Source organism: Ceratotherium simum, chromosome 4, assembly GCF_057802395.1.
Source record: "Ceratotherium simum simum isolate JZ-2026a chromosome 4, ASM5780239v1, whole genome shotgun sequence".
NCBI classification, from domain to species: Eukaryota; Metazoa; Chordata; class Mammalia; order Perissodactyla; family Rhinocerotidae; genus Ceratotherium; species Ceratotherium simum.
The window spans coordinates 79,218,533-79,238,080 of NC_141903.1; the positions used below are offsets into that span (position 1 = coordinate 79,218,533).

Genomic DNA, 19,548 nt, shown 5'->3' on the forward strand with positions numbered 1-19,548 from the left:
GAAACTGGCTTGCTGTTGAAGTGGTATTTAATTTTTCTCTTTTTTTCAGCAGGAACGAATGCAGGAATTTGGGAACTGAGTTGTGCAAGTGCTGAAGAAGGAGATTTGTTTGGAGGAAACAGGAAAGAGAAAGAAAAGGAAGGAAAAAATACATAATTTCAGGGACGAGAGAGAGAAGAAAAACGGGGACTATGGGGAGAAAAAAGATTCAGATTACGAGGATTATGGATGAACGTAACAGACAGGTGAGTGGGGTAAACTTTTTTTGGTATCGTTATTTACATGGACTATTTATGACATTTTACCCAGATATGTTAAGGGTACTGAAAACATTTTGAACATACAAACATCCATTAAGAGAAGTTTTAGTGGATTAAATGTGGCCAGTTTGAGTGGTAATAATCTTTTATATGTAAAGGGAAAAAAATCACCTTGTCTGTTAGAAATAGAGTTCACACATTCATGATTATTCACTTTTTACTTCAACATGAATTTTAAATGGAAGCTGTACTTGTGTAACATGAATAGCTTAATAATTAAGAGTTAATAAGCATAACATTGCTACATTGCACGCATCATCGAACAAAGATATTCTTATATTCATGGGAACGAGACCTTTTGTGGTCATCCATTTAAAGGTTTATAATGTAGGCTAAATATCCTGTGTAAAAATGGCTTTCATTCTATTCACAAAGAGACTTTGAAATACATCCAAAATATTTAACATTGTGCTGACAACAACAACAAAGAAAACGCCCACACAAAATATTAGTAACTTAAAACATATAGGCAAGAACCATTAGTTAATTCATACCATTTTCTTTAAACCCTGAATTTTATAAACATCGGGGCAGACAATGTTATAATTTTTTTTGGAACTCCAATGATTGTATCTGTATAATACATTTAATCTATTCTAAAGACTTTATATATCCAAATGCTCTGTTCAACAAAGACTTGTATATCATCAATATCTGTGAGTTGACTCTATTTTTCTTCACACTTGGGGAGAGTGGATTTAGTTAGACCATGTGAGGATAGCTGGGTGGTTTGTATGCATTCTAATATTAAGTATCAAATAATGGTTCCTGGGAGAAATTATAGTACTGCCAGATCTCAACCGCTGCAAATGGATAGTGGAACCTACAAACAGGCATTCCTGGACCGTGGGAGAGAAGAGTATTTTGCCTATTGATCATTTACACTGGGGAAAGCTAAGAGGACAGCCTTGAAGATGCCCCACCAGACTGTAATTTCCCCCAGATAGAGACACCCTATCTCCCCTATTGTCCCTTTCTATCTTCTTGGACCTGCGAGTAAGACTAGAACTGATTCGTGGTTTAAAATTTTATATTACTACATGTGTAAATTAAATGAATAGAAGTAGTTATTTATGCTGTCAAAGCCAGTATATCATTAAGAGGTAAAGAAACTTTTTAGATTTTCAAGTTTATACTCCCTTATTATATTTAAGGTACATATGACTGGAACTATTTTTGGCTGAAAACTAAGCTAAAGGATGAATAATGCTGAGATTTATGATGGATTCCTTCAGTGTTTTCCTACACATTGTTTATTGCTGTGGGTCAAGCCAAAAAGCAATAATTCTGTCAATATAAAACCACAGTATTTTTTAAATTGGTTTATAGCTTGAAATTGAAATTAAGACTGAAGTATTGAACATCTTGTACCATTGACTGTTTAGAACTTGTTATTTGGACTACAATCTATTTGGGGTGCAGTCAAAAATTATATGAATTAGTACCTATACTTCATTAATAATACCAGGTAATTTTTAGGTTCGTGAAATTCATTGTATCTTACTTTTGCTTACAAAGAGAGAAGAAAATTTTTGCAGATTGAATTCATGAACTTTCATTATGCTTTATAAAGGAACATAAAACTCACACAGGGATACAAGAATTTTAACACCACACTTTTGAGCTAATAATTGAACATCTTAATTTAAATATAGTTGCGTCTACAATTGCTGTTACTCTCACCCATGTTAGAAGTCATAATTACTTTAGGAGAAGAAAAATTATTTAAATTCAGTTTAGTTTATCTAATCCTAAACCTAATCCTAATTTTTTTTAATCCTGAAGATGAATTCCTTGTTTTTATCCTATAGGATTTAGAATCTATTTAGTTTTTCCTCCAGTCTTTAAGTAGGCCCTTTAATTCGATATTCTTACATGGAATTAGTATAATTGAAAACTGCCATGTTTTACTATATATATCAGTGATTATTTTAGATGGCTATTGACAATCTTAAACAGCCATCTAACTTACAAATGCTTGTCATGCATGCCTCTCACCTATGAGGAGAGTAGTCATAAGAGCCATTTGGGAGAAGGCCTAAAAGATGTAGGTCACTTCTAGTAATCCACACCAGCAGACCTATGACAGCACATCACACGAAGTGTGGAGGATCCCTAACCTGGGCTTCCTTTAAACTATGTGTTCACGTGTTGCAAAGAAAAACATTAACTCCTTTGCCCTTTTTGAAGTTTCCCCCACTTAGACACCCTAATAGAACTTCACACAATGGTTCACTGTCATCTTTTCTTAAAAGCAGTAAAAGCCTGTTCTGCTAGTGCAGCTGTTTATTTGGCTATACAGAGAACAAGGTGTGTTTTTACAGAATAAGAAATAGTGACTTAAAGTGTGAAATGAAATATTACAGAGCTGATGTGATAAGTTGTATATCATTAAGAAATAAAACTGTTGGAAAACAGAGTGGCTAACTGTTTAAATTGAATTTTGCCCATACTTGATCTTTCGTATTGGAAGTAGGGAACAGCTAAAATTCAGAAACTCCAATTGTATACATAAAATAGATTAGGGGAGGAAAAAAGTTAACAGCTTGTTTTATTTTTTAAAATTTTCCAGGGTTTCCAAGTTTATTAAAACTACTCATTTCTCAATGTCTAACATAAGATGGATTTCTTAAGCTATTATGTAAAAATAGGTAAAATCATGAATTGTCAATTTATCTTAGAAATTTTCAGATAACTTAATAAAAGTGGCTATATGTACCAATAACTACATATATATTATTCCATTTAATCCTTATTAATCCCATTTACAACTGAATATTTATTTATTTATTTATTAAGTCAACAAATATTATTAGAGTGCAGTGTGCCTAACACTAAGCATTCAGTGGTAAACAAGAAGAATCTCATCCAGCTTATTGTCTGCCGCAGAGGTCAGCACGCGTTTCCTGCAAAGGGCCAGATAGCAAATGTTTCTGGCCTTGTGAGCCATACAGCCTCTTTCTCAAATACTCAGGCCTGCCTTGGTCGGGAAAGCAGCCAAGGACAACATGTAAACGAATGAATGTGTCTGTGTTTGAATAAAACTTTACTGACAAAAATAGAGAGCAGGCTGGACTTGGTCTGTGGGCCGTAGTTTGTAGACCCCTGGGCTAGTGAGATGAATCAGATATGAAATGAGCAACTATAAAACAAAAATTTTGTTCATATGTGCTATGAACGAAACTATCAAAGTGCTATGAAGGAATACAGGAGGTGCTTTCTTTAGACTGGAGGTGGGAGAAAGGCCTCTCTGAGGAAATGCTGAAAGATAGCAGCTAAAAGATGAGTCAGACTTAGGTGGGTGACCACATTCCAGAGGGAACGGTATTTGCAAAGCTCCTTAAGAAAGGAAAGAGCTTGCTAAGGAACCCAAGGAAAGCCTTGGAACTTGAGCCTGGACTGTTTGACTTCAGAGAGATGAGAGAAAAGATTAGACACTAGATAGGGCCCAGATCATGCAAAACTTTCAAGTCAGGTCGTTAATACGAGGAGGTGGCCAAGATTTGAACCCAAATCTTTCCTATTAAAAAAGAAAACAAAACAAAACGTGCTTTTCTCAATTATGTCATGCTGCATCCTGTATAATATAATGGGAAAGAGTATGGTTTTATGTCATTGCTTTTCCCAGTTACATCATACTGCATCCAGAATAATAGAATGATGAAGAGCATGGTTTTTAGAGACACACAAACCTACTCCTGGTCCCAGTTGTACCACGTATGACCGTCCAGCAAATGACTTCACCCCTTTCAGCCTCACCAGTTCCCTCATCAGCAGAGTGAGGATTAAAAAATAGTACCCATGTCATTAGGTCATTGAGATAATTAAATTAGGGGAGAAATGTGAAGCACCTACCATATAATAAGTGCTCAATAAATGCGTGTTAGCTATTCCTATGAAGACTCATGCTCTGTGAACCATTAGCTATTATATTAATGGGATTTTCATCAAAACAACTCTTGTGCTGTGTAGCACAGTAAAGAATGGTACCTGAACCTTCATTTCAAGCGAGTTTTACCTGAAAAGGGTATCAGGGAGATGGAAGGAAAAGTGGAACAGAATAGGGCAGTAGCGCAAAGGAGCCTTCACACCAACAAGGGGTGAGTGAATCTGTCAGAGCAACTGCCAGCTGAAGGCAGAGGGTGGCTCATGGACAGGAAGGAAAATCACACGTTTGCAGGGCTGTGAATAGGATGGGAAACTAGTTTCCTAGGCTGTATGTTGAGCGACTTATTTTCAAATGTATGTTACTGACCGAATTATTTTGAACTACTTATTGCCATTTTTATCACTTCCAGCTTATTCCAACACTGCAACTTCAATCTCTCCATCTGCATTTTTTGTTTTTACCTGTTAAGTGCCTTCACCTGTCAGTCATCTTACCCTCCTTCATTTACTTTGTTCCTGAAACAGCCAGATTTCTAAATGTGTTTTGTCTTTGTATGACGCCTTTTACAAACAGAATATACTTAGAAATATGTTATATCTGTTGTATCAAGAAGAAGGATATATAAAAATTAGGCATGCTTAACCTAAACCTGTTTACTTGTATGTTTCTATTTAAAATGTTCAGCTTTCCCATTTTGAAAGGATGGGGAAAGTAAACCCAAATTTATTTGTGTGACTTGTTATAAAAAGACATTTAAATATTTGAATAACTATAAGGGAAAAATATTTGCCAAATAACACAGTTAGGGCCTAATATAGTAAGTTAAGGGAAAAAGATTTTTAAGTGTCTTAAGTTCTTTTCTTCTATCAGAGCTGGCACACTAATAGTTTTTGCCAGCAAACAAAATTTCACGTAATTATCAGTGCAATAACTGGAGCACAAATTAAAGACAATTAGCAACATTCTCCTGTTAATAGAACAGGATAATCCCCTTATGAATAAAAAGAATTCCGAGTTCATAGCTGTTAAATTTTCTAAATTTTCTCTGATGTTCTTATCTCAGTTTCTGTATATGATTTATAAATTATCTTAAATGGGCTTGGAAAAAAACACTGGAAAAATATGTTCAGTGTAGATGCAGCCTCTGACAGTTTCTACGTACTGATGTTTTTAAACTAAATCTGATATTTTCTGAACTAAACTGAAAAAAAAAGAGATGTATTGATTTCCCCAAATGACGCTCTTTCAAAAAGAAACAAATTTTACTCCTTACTTTCTCCTATTTTCCACTATTTTATGTTCTTAGAATTTTAGCTAAAATTTCAATGGAATTCTTACTGTCACGTTCTTTCAAGGTGAGATCCAGAATATTAGTAGGTAAAAGGGCTAATTACCATAGAGTTCTAAACTTGAGAGTTACAACCTACTAACCTAATGTAAAATTTGTTGAAATTGAGATAGAGTCACTCTTTAAATGTGAGGAACTGGATAATTTAGAAATATAAATAAATTGCTTCAATAAAATAACTTCGTGATCAATTCTGAACAGTGATTTAAAGAACAGAGTAATCCAACCTCACTCTTTTCTCTCCTCATCTCCACGAACAGAACTTCCAGACTTGTCAGTTGCTTCTATGCATATCGACCATGTATATATTATTTGAGAGGAAATTGTACTTTAAATGCTATAGAAGAGTTCTCCGTGTCAGTCAATGAGTATCTGGAACCTTGTTTCAAATCAAATGAATAAAAAGTTAAATGCTTGCAAAAGTGTTGGTTTTTCTATCCCTAAATCCAAAATAAACCTGCAGATACCTCATAATGATGATTATTATGCCCTTTCCCCCTCAGTATCATTTCTTGACAGCTGACTGCCTCCCATAAACTTGTATTAAAATTTTTATTAAACTCATTTTATATAAATAAAATCAGCGTGTATCATAGTAGTATATTAGGACATAGTAGTCCATCTCAGAATTGAATTATAGGATGCATCCTGTGGATGCCTACTTAAAGGATCCTCATGCATATAACTTAAATCTTTCTTTCACTAATCTTAAAATCACCAAGTGGAAAAGTTTTTATTCAAAGAGTTGGAATTACTGGTGATTGAAGAGACTGAAAGAGAAAACCGGAAGGGAACAATGACCAAGTGTACTTTCGTGAGTTACCAAATCAAAGAAAGCAGTAGCCAGAGTGTTCAGATGTATGTTTAACAACTATGACATCAGGCCATTCATTTCTATTCTATTCCTAGCAATTTGAAAACAATTCACAATGATGTCCCCCCTAGATAGTTGAATCATAGTGACAGTGTGCCACACACTTACTATACATCCCATACGGTGTGGGACATTTTATGTTTATATCAGCTAGATCTATTCCTTTACTGCCAGAGAGGTATTGTCTCAACTGCTCAAACTCATTCATTAGCTTTCCTTTGGTAGGAAATCCAAGAGGCCAAAATTTTCACAAGGCAAAGGATAACTATTCTCCTCTAGAATTCTATCACTGGATTAAGAACTGAGCTCCTCCTTGAACTTAAGGGCTTTAAGATTTTTTGCTGTTTCAGTTCTAATTTGTGTATCTCAGAAAATTTCCATTTAAAACTGTAATTTAGGAAAATTTCGATGCTTGTGTTGATTGTATCTCAATGGTTTTGTGTAGAAAGTTAACATTGAATGGCACCTTCCACCTCTGTGAAAGCATGCACACACCATTCTGTGTGCTACAAGTTACCTTTTGCTTTCAAATGCACAAACTATATGTGACATTGTACTACTCAGAAACCAACACTAAAAATATTAACATTATAGACCACATAAACCAAGAGGTTTCTTCCAAACTGTAGATTAAAGAACATGTTGTTAATTGTTTCAAAAGCCATGTCCTTTGCAGCCTAGACTTCCTTTAACATTGTAATTTATTCATTCAAAATGAGCTCCTTCAAAAATTATTATGGTGAAAATATTTTTAAAGTTTACATCCCAACATGCTCATGTTGAAGACAATTTGGAAACTTACCCCTCCAACCCGAGAATCATGGCTTTGGCTAAAAATAAATCAGCATAATTAAATTGAAGTAAATGAAATTCCATAATACGGAATATGTATTTGCATTTCTTTTGGAATATGTTGGACCACTAATAGGAATAAGAGAACCACTCTAAATGTTTGGAAATTTGACTTTTAATTTTAAGTTGGAACAGTTTAGCTTAAGAAATCACTAACATTTAAATAACATTTCAACAAATGTAACTGTTTGGAAACTACAACGGAGACAGCCTCCTGCCTTCTGTCTTGCAAGGATTGATTGGGAAGGCCCTGAGGGAGAAAATATTGGAGTGACGAGGTAAAACTGAAGCCATTGTGGAAAGGAAGAAGTTACACTCTTCCTGTTATGACAGGAAACGTAGACAAATGTGCTTCCTGAGCATTTGCTCAGCAGGGAATGAAGTCGTCTTTGACCTTTACCTTAGGTACATTTAGGCTTTGTTAAACTAGTAAACATGTTTTTGCCCCCAAAATATTAATCTGGTTTATTTGATTCTTCTCAGATTCAAATTATATATTTTATGTATACGAAGCATAGAGAAACAGAGGTATTTCTTTTATGACTGCATCTACAGATTGGATTTAGAATATAAATCACCCCTTTGACAAAGCAAGCAGAACAGCACATATGAAAAATTAAAAACATATTGTGCTATAGTCTTCTCTTGAAAATCCAAAACTTTCTTAGGCTTAAAAATGGACCACAATAAAATCTTTTAAATCCTGATAAGTTTAATAATTGTAGATCATCCTTCTTTCTTTTCCTCATGTGGACAAATATATCAGAACTGACCTATCACAAGTTTTAAAGCCCAGACTCTGTGAGTTTGTTAACACTCAAATTTACTAATGTGTATTCAATTATTTAATTGTCCTCTAACCCATTGTTTATTACTTTTCCTCAAAATAGTGTACAATGCAGAAGATTTAAAGTTTTATTTTGGGGTTCGAGGTGTTGACTTAGGGTGAGGGCAGAGTTCTAAATTCCACACTCTAAACCCCCTATTTTAATCCTTTTAGCGTGTTGAGAATTTTAGGAACTACTGCCTGAAAACCCTTTGGAAATCCGACTTCATTGCAGTGAAACACGGCTCAGTTTGCTGGAGGCTAAGGAGGACAATGGTTCTCTTTGCAGCAGAACACACTGCTGTCTCATCCTCACAAGTTATGCTGGAGGGTTACAAGCACATGGGAGCAGTCGGCTTAAAAGAGTCCCTCACTGCTCTTTAAAGAGCCTTTCATTTACGATGGCAGGCCCCGTCATTGTATAAAGGAGCGCTTGTCTAGAACACAAGTCTGCAGTGGCATTACTTCCTCCCACCGAGAGTAATCACCAAGCCTGAAGCTTGCAAGCCTTCCTAATGACAGACTGAATTAAACAAAATAAAATTGAAGAGGAATACTTTAGAACAGTTGTACCATTACTTACTGTCAGGAACAAGCCAGGGGGAGAAAAAGAGCATTTAAGAGGGCATTTCCCTTTTTTTCAATTAGAGATTGTCTTGCAGACTCTTGACTCCATCCCTAACCCTTTAAACACATAGGAAGACCTAGCGGCTCTGGATTAGAGAGCGCATTGTATCCGTGAACTGTCTATCTTGTCACTCATTAGTCACTCCGTTTCCTTAACCAGGAGGAAACCAAGAGATTATCTAGGCTGGGGGTGAGGAGGAGTGGATCTAAAGTATTTTCATAGGATGAGGGTTGTATTAATCATGACTTTATTTGGACAAAAAAAAATGATAAAACCTCAAAACTTTGAAAATAGAATTAGCTGGTATATTAGTTCCGAACACATTCTAAAACAAAGAAACGCATATTACTTTATGCGTTAAAGAAATGAGTAAAAAGTTCTCCACTCATTGAGCAGACTCATTGAGCAGTTCAGTGAAGATCAGGCCGAAAGTATTCTGGTAGGTGGAAAGAAGTATTGGGGACCCATACTTGTTGGTGAATTTTATTTCACCCACAAATAAAATCATTGTTTCTTCCCTTACAAATACGTCTTGAGTCGTTTAGAGTTAAGCCTCAATTATTCTCATAGATGTGAGTAGCTCCTGTTTCCTAAGGTCTTTTTCTTTCATTTATTCAGAACTCTTTCCTGTAAGGTGTGAGGACTCCCATAGTTAATATGGCAGAAAAGTTATCCTGAGGTGACTTTTTGAATGGAGTCGGGATGGGGAGGGCGAACAGAGGAGGCCTGCGGGTGGCATGGAGACTCAGTATTAAATGCTCTTTCTGATACTGGGTAGTCAGACTCATTTCCCTACCCTGTAGGAAATGATACAGGACTTGTCCTCTGTTTTTAGAACTTGTTATTTACATTGCCTGTGTGTAAATCAGAGGCCCACCTTTTTTATTCTGGCTGTAAACAGACCTGTATTTGCTCCCAACCAAAATGCTTCTCATTTTGTGAAATTTAAACAAACATCCATAAATAGAGAACTAATGTGTGCCCAATAGTGCATGCATGTGGTTCTCACCAGCTTTAGTGGGAATGGCTGGAGGTCTGAGGGCAGAGTTGGCTGCCGAGGCCACACAAAAGGAGCTTTAGTTTATTGTCGGAACCTAGAAACCAACTTCTTCTCAACGTAGTATCATTAGCATTATTTTTTTACTTTCACCTAGAAAGCTACCCTTACATTAATTAAAATGTTATCCACTACTCTGCTTGTACTCATCAGAGTTGCTGACAAACCCTAATGTACCTGTACACAGCTCAGTGAACGGCTGACGGAGTCCATGCTGTGCTGAACTCCAGCCCCTGAAATGGACAGTTATCTAAAAGAGGGAAGGAACACTGACTAATGGAAAGAAAGATGAATTTGTGTGAAGAGGGTTCTGTTTCTAGTTCATCCAGGGACTAGTTTTATGACCCTGGATAAGGCAATTCATGTCTCTGTTTACAGTCTTATTTGAGAAACGGGGATGGTAAAGTGTGCCAAATAATAACTTCAGAAAGATACTGTCAAATATAGCGAGATAACTTATTGTAGTCTTTGAGCTTCTTAGAAAAAAGTCACCAAATAAAGTCAACACTCTTATCTAAAAACAGTGATAATAAATATGATATGCTCCAGTTTCACCAACAAACCTACATAAAAATTTGACCCCATCCAATTTTTCTGCTATTCAGTTTTATCAAATGTCTGTTTTTACTGTAATTTAATGTGACAAGAAAGAAAAATAACTATACGAAATTTTCCTCTCTCAGTGGCAAACTTCCTATTAACATAGTGTGAACATGCATAGAAATTTATTTTTAGCTATTCATTTTGGATTGCAAAAAATGCATAATTTCTCTATCCAGCTATCCATTCATTTATTCAACAAATATTTAGCCCAGTATTGTTCTGGAACTGTAGATTACAAGGATGGATATGAAACCTTCCAGGCTTTCAAGGAAAGCTTGAGGTCTAGTTGAGAGAGAAGCTCTAATATAGACATGATAATGGTAAGACAAGTTGGCGGGTCGTAGGAGAGCAGTCTTTTACAGTATGTGACGAGAAGTGACTGAGCCTGTCGCATCAGAGAAAAGATACTACCTACCTTGCATAGTGTCTCACAGTCAACAAGTCACTTACACTTGCATTATGTCCCTTAGTTTGACTCTCATAACAACTTTCTAAGATGCCTATTATTACCTGCATTTTACAGGTGAGGAAACTAGGGTTCAGGTAAGTTCAATAATTTACCCAAGGGCACACAGCTCATCAATGGCAGGGCTCAGACTTGATTTTCAATTCCCGTGTTTTTGCTTCTATACCGCACTGCCCTAGTAATGATGCATATATACTGCTTCTTTAAAAATATTTTAATCATGTGAATTTCCTATTTTATCAATCTAGACAATTAGTTTTCTGTGCATTTTCAGCAAACAATTTAATATTGTCTACTCACATTCTAACTACAAAACAGAAAGTGACCCCAGTTTATTTCTTGGAATATGGAAATTAGAGGTGACTATGGTAATATATTGATGAAATTGAGTAACCCAAACACTCTATAGAAGACATTCTATAGACTAAAACTGCAGAAATGGGTTCTTGTTTTGAACCATATTACCATTCACTGTAATCTCCCCCTTGACCTAAAAAGTCTATGCTACGTAGGCATAGAATCTGAACATCTGAAATCTGGAATAAACATTTTAAAGGTCTCTAGTCCAACTTCCTGCTTAATTCAGGAACACCTTCTACACCTGCCTTGATGTGCAGCTCTACTCGAACATGTTCAGGAATGAATGAACTGCTTCCTGCTTCATGAGACTAGGTCCACTCTTGGACAGTTATCACTAGGTTTCCCCCTATTTTGAACCTCTTTATGATTTTCAACAAGGCTTTCTAATTCTACTCTACAGAACAAAACAGAGTAGCTCTCTGCTGCTTCACAAGGCCACACGTCTTCAGATTGTGGCAAGTGTTTGGCATTTCACTTTTAACTATTTTTCTGGGTTAAACATTCCAGATTCCCTTAATGCTTTCTCATGCAAAATTGTTCTCAGATCCTACATCAACCTGTTTGCCTCCTATAGATGCTCTGATTTTGTCAGTGTGTTCTTAAAATGTAGTTCTTAGAACTGAATACAGTACCAAAGATAGTTAATGCTGACTAACAAAAAGATCATTAGGATAATTAATTCCCACTATGGAACACAATAACTTTAGATTCTTTTTCCCAAAATCAGCTATCACATTAATTTTCCTCCAATCTGAGCTTGTGTAATTGTTTTGTTAAAATACGAACAAAAACTTTAAAAGGACGTCTGTTTCATCTTCTTGTTTGTGACCCAGCTTTCTAGTGTGTAGAGGGAGCTGTGGATAGAGACTCGACCATCTATTGGGTCATCACCCAGAGTTATGTTATCTGCAGGTCTGAGAAGCATGCTTTCTACATCTTCATCTAAACCGATGATAAAAATGTTGTCTGGGACAGGAAATCTACTGAACTCCGTGGCCCTTTACTAGAGACTTTCCCTTAAACTTAACACTGATCAATTAATTCATATTGAAATCATCTAAATGAATACCAGCCAGTCTCAAATCTATAATACTGTGATGAGTTCATCAAATACTTTGCCAAGTACATGTTCTTTGAAAATCTGAACTCATTAGAAAGTTCCATAAATTTTTGCTCAATGAATGCAGTCATCTTGAACTCTTGGCTTCTCCTTCTTTATCTCTGTATCCCATGATTGTAAAATTAAGTTTTATCTTTAGACTTTTCCATCCTTCATGATGAGTCATCTGGGTAAGGAATAAAGACTACTTTTCTCTGAACTTTTTGAAATATATTTTCTTGAAGTCTAGAGCATATGTACATGTGTATTTCTCTCCACACAGTCAGTCTCTAGCTTCTCTGTTACAGGTTCCAAGATGTGTCATTACTTTGTCTCAAGATTCCTGTCACGTTAAACTTTTTCGTGAAACAAATATATATATATATCAAAAAACCTCTTAGTTTTGCGAGATTCAACTGTCAAAAAGGCAAGAAAAAAAGTATCTACTTTTAGCAGAAAATTATATTGAGACATTCAGACTTTAAAATAGAGTATTTCCATTTTGTAATTGACCCATTCAGCAAATGTTCATTCAGTGTCCACTGGTCAGAGGCTGTGTGAGGCCTGAGGTGGGGTCTTCTGGGAACTCAAAAGCCAGCAGGAGAGGCAGACTTATAAACAACCAACTTTGTAATATTAGAATAAGTCTCATAATAAGGTTTGTAAAAAGTTCTAGAGGACAACAATGAGGGAGGAATGAGTTTTACTGAATGTGACCATGAAAGCTTCATAGAAGAAGCTGGCTTTAAACTCAGCCTTGCAGCACGATGGGAGCCTCCCAGCGGCTGGATGGAAAGGGGGAGGGACATAATGCCACAACCAGCCTTCAAGAGTACAAGATAAGATATAACCAATATGGTAGGTTTCATTCCACACTCATCTTGATTGGGTTAACATCTACTGTTATTTTTCTTGCTCAGTCTAGAGAAAAAGTTGGTCAGAAAAAAACTGATTTCACCCAACTCTAGATAGAAGTACAATTTCAGATCATTACACATGACTGAAAATATAATGCTATTAGCCAAGTAATGCATTTTGTTTCGAATAAAGAAAATTCCTTTTAAGCATTAAGGAATTAAATGACTATTTTTTTCTCTATCCAATTGGAGTAGATATGAATGAGGGAGATACATATTTAACAGAAGCCCCAGCATCTAGCACAAATGACTGACATGGAGAATGCTCAATAAATATTGCTTAGCATAATGTTTAGCACCTAGAAAATGCTCTATAAAAATTGCTTGAATTATTTTTATGTTTTTGTGAATAGATTTTCCTGATTTCTTTATAACTGAATTCTATGGATCTGTATTTAATGAATGTTCCTTTTCTCAATTTCAAATTCTAATTTCAATTTCTGATTCAGACCTAGTAGGTTCTAGAATAATTGTCAACATAAGATGTGTGATGCCTGCCTGGATGCTAGGATTTAAAACTCAGGGTTACTATAAAACTGAGACATCTTAATACAACATCATCATTACATTTGGGGCTGTTTAAAGATTCAAGAGGGAAAGAAAAAAAACATAAAACGGTCAATGTTGACGGAGTAATTTTGCTTTCCATGCATATATCACATATTAAGTTTCTTTAATTCTGAAAACTAATGTCGGATGATAGTGCCCACTTAAATAATATGCGCTTTATTCTCTTATTGGTGCACCTTGATTGATGTAAACACTGGAAAAGAGCATCTCTTTGCCGTTACTACTGTAAAAACAGTTTTCCATCGTGCCTAAGGTTCAAAATATATTTTTTAAATAGAAATATGGACTTGTCCCCATTACAAACTATTGTCAAGTTATGAAAAATGTAATCATTACATTATTATATTTAAGTATAAAAGCTCTGAATTGCCATCTTTGTCATTGAGTGGCATATTTTAAATGAAGAGTAATATCCCAGGTCTCTTTAGAAAGCTTAATGTTAAAAACAATTTTATCTAACTATGAACAATGAGAAAAAGCATTATAAAATACATTTTGAATATGCTATGAGGAATATGAACATAATACAGAATTAAATTTAGAGCAATTAAGAGTAGATTTTGAAGATATTTTCTTAAATGCTTTAATATAGTCATCATCATTTCAGTTTGCAGTTTTAAAGAAAAGAAGCTATATGCACTGACTTTTTTGACAAGTATTATTAAATAAGTATGCATTATCCAGCAGCCTATTTGGTTACACAAAAGTTGAGGACTACCTAAAAGTAAACACAAATAGTGGTTTTAATGATATTTCTGTGCTAATGTGTTCTTTGATGGTGAGTGTTGTAACGTGCTAAATTCTGAGGTTTGAGTACAACAGAAACCATACTGTATTGAGACATTCCACCTACAGTTTGTGGTCATGAAAGTCTGATTACAAGTGGTTTTAGATGTATGAAAGTATTTTGGGTCAGTGCCTTCTGTATTGAACCTACTTTGTAGCCTATTTCACTAAATAAAATACCAATGTGCAGGTATATTTGCATAATGAAATTGCATCAAAAAAATATTAAAAGATAATTTTGTATAAATCTATGTAATTAATGATTATACTTCTTCATCCATTCCAAAAAGATAGTCTTTATTTAGCTCATCCTTAATACCAATCATGACTCATCTGAATGACCCAGAAGAAAAATTATTCTAAACTAGTATGATAATCAGATATGAAAATAAAACACTAACTGTATTTTATTAGAAACACTTTAGTAAGACAATCAATAAACCTAAAACAGAAGGTGAGACATTGGCAATTATTACAAAGAAAAATTTTCCAAGTTGAAACGTAAAGAACATATCTGAGTAGATATTGACTAGCTGATGTGGGCTGGTAAATACCTAAATGCTATATTTTCCAAAGAGTGATCAGTGGGGATCCCATAGTTGAGCTTTATCTTTCTATCAGAAATAGCAGGATCCTCAAATGGCCTTAATCAGTAGACTCTTCAAGCCACGAAGATAGATATATTTTGTAAGTTCTTTTCCTGTAAGTCAACTCAGAAAGGGATGGAAACTAAGATTTATTGAGCTGCTTCTATAAGCACAGTGCTTGATACTGCACATATGTTATTTTATATAATCCTCACAGCAACCCTAAGAGTAGGTGTTCTCTTGATTTTACAGATGAAATATCAAACAGAGAAAAATCAAACTTGAAGAAGTGAATTTCTCATGACTGGTAGCAGATTTCGCATTCAAATCCAGGGTCATCTGAATCCCAGCCCCACATTCTGCCCTTTCTACCAGCTGCCTTCACTGCAAATGTGACCAAACTATATATTCATTATTAAGTATAGATTTATCTTTTAAAAATTCTATTTATGAATTGCTAAAAAAAATTTTATGGGAAAAGCTCTCATATAATTTTATATACCAGACGTCAATTTGATATTTCTAAAAACTTCATATAATAGTTTTCTCTATTTAGCTTTTTGTACTAAAGAAATCTTCCCGTGTACCCACATGTGTCTGCTGTTCTAGGCACTGGGGATACAGCAGTGAGCAAAGTACCAATGGCACATGCCCTTGTGGAATGTGCACTGTCGTGGAAGAGACAGACATTAAACAAATGATCACAAAAAAACATACAAATTATAAAATGTGAAAAGTGCTGTTAAGGAAAAATAAAGGGTGATAGGTACAGCAATCAGTATTAACAAAAGTGTGGATGAACGAGGAGACCGAGAGGCCAGGTTTTCTGTCAGCTAGGCCACAGTTCCTGTCAACACATTTATTTAGGTGTGTGGGACAGGGGATTCCGAGTTCACTCTGAGGTCTCTAGTTTGGGTGACTGAGTTTATGGTGAGATGGGGAATCCAGGAGGGGGAGAAGCTTCAAGGGTGAAGATGAGTTTGAGCTTTGGGGATTTGAGATTCCTAGGATTTGCAGATAGACATAGGATTGGAAGACATCCATTGGGTGGCTGGAGACGAAGAGAAAGATAAGGAGTCAGAATCTAGATTTAGGAATTACACACTAATAGGTAATAGATAAAACTGAACTGGCCTCTGCAAGATGGGTTGGATTTGAAGGTGAGAAAAAAATGTAAATAGTCCCCTTTGAAAATAACAGCTAAGTCAAGTTAATCAGCATTTCCCAGAGTAAATGCCTCAAAAACCTAGTTCTGAAGAATGATAGTAAGTGCTCCTCAAAATAAATAAGCAGAGAAACAAACGTTCTATTAGCAGTAGGTTTGGGAAGCTAGTTAAACAAAGTTTAAAATGTTTCTCAGCCTTTAATATACAAATGTGTTTTATTTCCCAAATGTACTGAGCCATTGAACTTTTTCTCAAATGATATTCGACAGAAGATCTGCTGGGATACACTGGACTGTATAAGGCCTTATAATTAAGAATGTTCATGGTTTTGGATGGGCAGACTGGAGTTCAATCAAGAGAAGACTGCAATTGGGAATTGTGGAATATATATTTGCATTTGGTAGCATTGGCAGGTAGGAAGACTTCGAAACCAGAGAAAGGGAGCTGCTGTAGACAGCTCATCAGCAGAAAGGCAGTGTGAAGAGTGAGGTTTTGAAGATTGGGATGAATTGAGGAGGGAATGATTCCAGACAGGGAGATCATCTAGGGCAGGAAGCTGATAAGGGCGTGAATGATAGCGCCACCTGGGAAATAGACAAGAAAGTGTGAACCTGAGAAACATTTTGAGGGAAGGAATTATGGGACTTGGTAAGAGATTAGATTAAAAGAAGAAAAAGACAAAGATAACAGTACAGTTTCTGGCCTGAGAGAGGAAGAAAAATACACAGAAGAATGAAACCAAAGCCCTAACAGTATTATGGCTAAAGTACTTCCCAATTCCCTGCTGGATTTCTAGAAAACAGAATACAACACTGTCTGAAAGCACAGTCATATCCCTTCAAGTGTTTTCAATTAAATGACATGAGACTAAACAATTTTAAGAATTTTTTAACACAACTCTAAAATGCTGTGTTCATAATGTCATGTCCAGTTTGCAAGTGGTCAAAAAATAAAATCCAAACTTATAATTGGGAAAGATGTTAACCATGTTGAAATTAATTTTTTTTAAATCTTAAATTGCTCAAAGAAACATGAACAGTTCTCTGGTCACCTTCATTAAAATGCCCTACATTAAATCTGGCATTTACAGTTTCACATTGAACAACAAGCTAGAACTCACACATTTTCAAACTCTAAGCAGAAATTAGTTTTAGATTTATTTGCTTTCTTTCCAAACGTGCTAGTGCCCAAGGGCTCTGACAACCACACACTTTGTTTTACAAAGGGAAAAAAGAATTGTTAAAAAAAAGTGCATGAATTTTTTTTTTTCTTTAAAAAACCTGCTTGCTTTCTTTTTTCCAGGTGACATTTACAAAGAGGAAATTTGGGTTGATGAAGAAGGCTTACGAGCTGAGCGTGCTGTGCGACTGTGAGATCGCGCTGATCATCTTCAACAGCACCAACAAGCTGTTCCAGTACGCCAGCACGGACATGGACAAGGTGCTGCTTAAGTACACGGAGTACAACGAGCCGCACGAGAGCCGGACGAACTCGGACATCGTGGAGGTGAGCGCGCATGCGTGGTTGGTGAGCCCACACTGCGGCTTCCCCCGGGGTGTGTGCAGCTCAGCCTTCCGCACACACTCCGCGCACGCAGCGCAACCTTCCTTTTCCTAAGATGTTCGTATTCCCACAGGCGTACCCAGGGTTATCGCCCCAACTATTACCCCACTCTTTCTCTCCCCCTCCCAATGCACGTTAAATGTGATGGCAGTGACTACTTGAATCTGGTCCTCGCTGGAAATCAGGCACCGGCGTCAAGATATTGGCCTCATCCTTCATGAGTCATCACTGTCCAACGCTGCGTCAGGCCACCATAACTGGGGACTGTGGCCGGGGGACCGCTCACCCGCATTTTAGATGACTTCTGATGATTTCTTAAGTATAGACTAGTTTCCCAGCATAGTCAAGGAAAATAAAATACAGTCGCGCAACACCTAACCATGGGGCTATGTGCCCAGATACGCATCATTAGGTGATTTTGTCATTGTGGGAACGTCATAGAGTGTACTGAAGGGGAACAAAATTTGCCACCCCAAAATGTCTCTTTAACATAAGGATTATTTTAAGCTGATTATTTTTAAGAAACAAAAGACTCAGAACCTTTTCTTATTACCTCCTCCTTAACTGCCTGAAAGAATTCAGATAAAAAACCTGTCTCGGGAAGCGACCTATCACCTTCGCATGACATGAACCAGGTGGTAGACAGGGAGGAGCATGGAAAAGCCTGTTTGCTGGGCTCCCCTCTGTGTTCTGTTTCTGTGTAGCCAAACGCTTGTTTTCCAAACATTTATTCGTTTTCATGGACCCGTGAATTGCCTTCCTTCCCTTTGAAGTCCCCGACTCTCCCCTCCCCCAACATCTTCTTTTGTCTTTAGCTGAGGATGGTATTTAATGTGAGGGCTTCAGCCGTTTTAGCGAGTTACTTGGTTTTCTTGGGTTTCTCCCATGTATACATGTAATTACACTTTTGTTTGTTTTTCTCCTATTACTCTGTCTCATGTCAATTTAATTCTTAGACCAGCCAGAAGAACCTAGAAGGGTTGAGGAAAATTTCTTCCTCCCCTACAGTACTTACGTGAACCTAGATGGTACAGCCTACATCCCCGGGTATATGGTACTAACTTTATGGGATTACCGTCATATATGCAGTCCAGCGTTGACTGAAATATCATTATGCAGTGCATGACCGTATTTAAAAATGAGCTCACCCCAACCTCACACTTCAGTTTTTCATGTTATGTCTCTTCTTTTTAACTCATTCTTTCTGATTCATTCTTGCTGAAAGAGTAAAGACAATTATTCTCTTAAAAATGTTTTTCCTCCTAATATTATATCATTTAATATAGCAGTGAAAACTGTTTATATACGTGGAATCAGAAATCTGATGAAAATGAATTTCTAAATGTTAGCTTGGTGTTTTATCAAAGTCAGATTTAAAACGTTTTATTTTGCCAAAAATGAATAAGCATCATGTTAAAACTCAAAAATGTTTTAGATTCCTTAGCATAAGTAACATTACTGTACAATTTAAACATTTACCACGTGTATCCTATTTTAATGCTATTGCCTTATGGTATCCTTCCTAATGAATGAATGAATACTAAACCAAAAAGGAAGAGGTATAATGAGGACTGTCCCCATCTGTGATTTTCCATACCTATCTATCTACTTATGGCTTCCTAGATTGTGACTGCTTC

The 19,548-nt window shown here is 36.1% G+C and overlaps 1 protein-coding gene across 5 annotated transcripts in view; it reads left to right on the forward strand.

Moving 5' to 3' along the window:
- MEF2C (myocyte enhancer factor 2C) overlaps positions 1 to 19,548 on the forward strand; it is a 146,990-nt gene that overhangs the window by 53,401 nt on the left and 74,041 nt on the right. For 4 of the 5 annotated variants that reach the window (XM_087430071.1, XM_087430067.1, XM_087430070.1 and 1 more), the window contains exons 2-3: positions 50 to 245; positions 17,651 to 17,854. In XM_087430071.1, the coding sequence (XP_087286197.1) occupies positions 192 to 245; positions 17,651 to 17,854 (258 nt within the window). In that variant the 5' untranslated portion in view covers positions 50 to 191. The remainder of the gene's footprint in view (positions 1 to 49; positions 246 to 17,650; positions 17,855 to 19,548) is intronic. The other variant, XM_087430068.1, reaches the window with a different exon arrangement.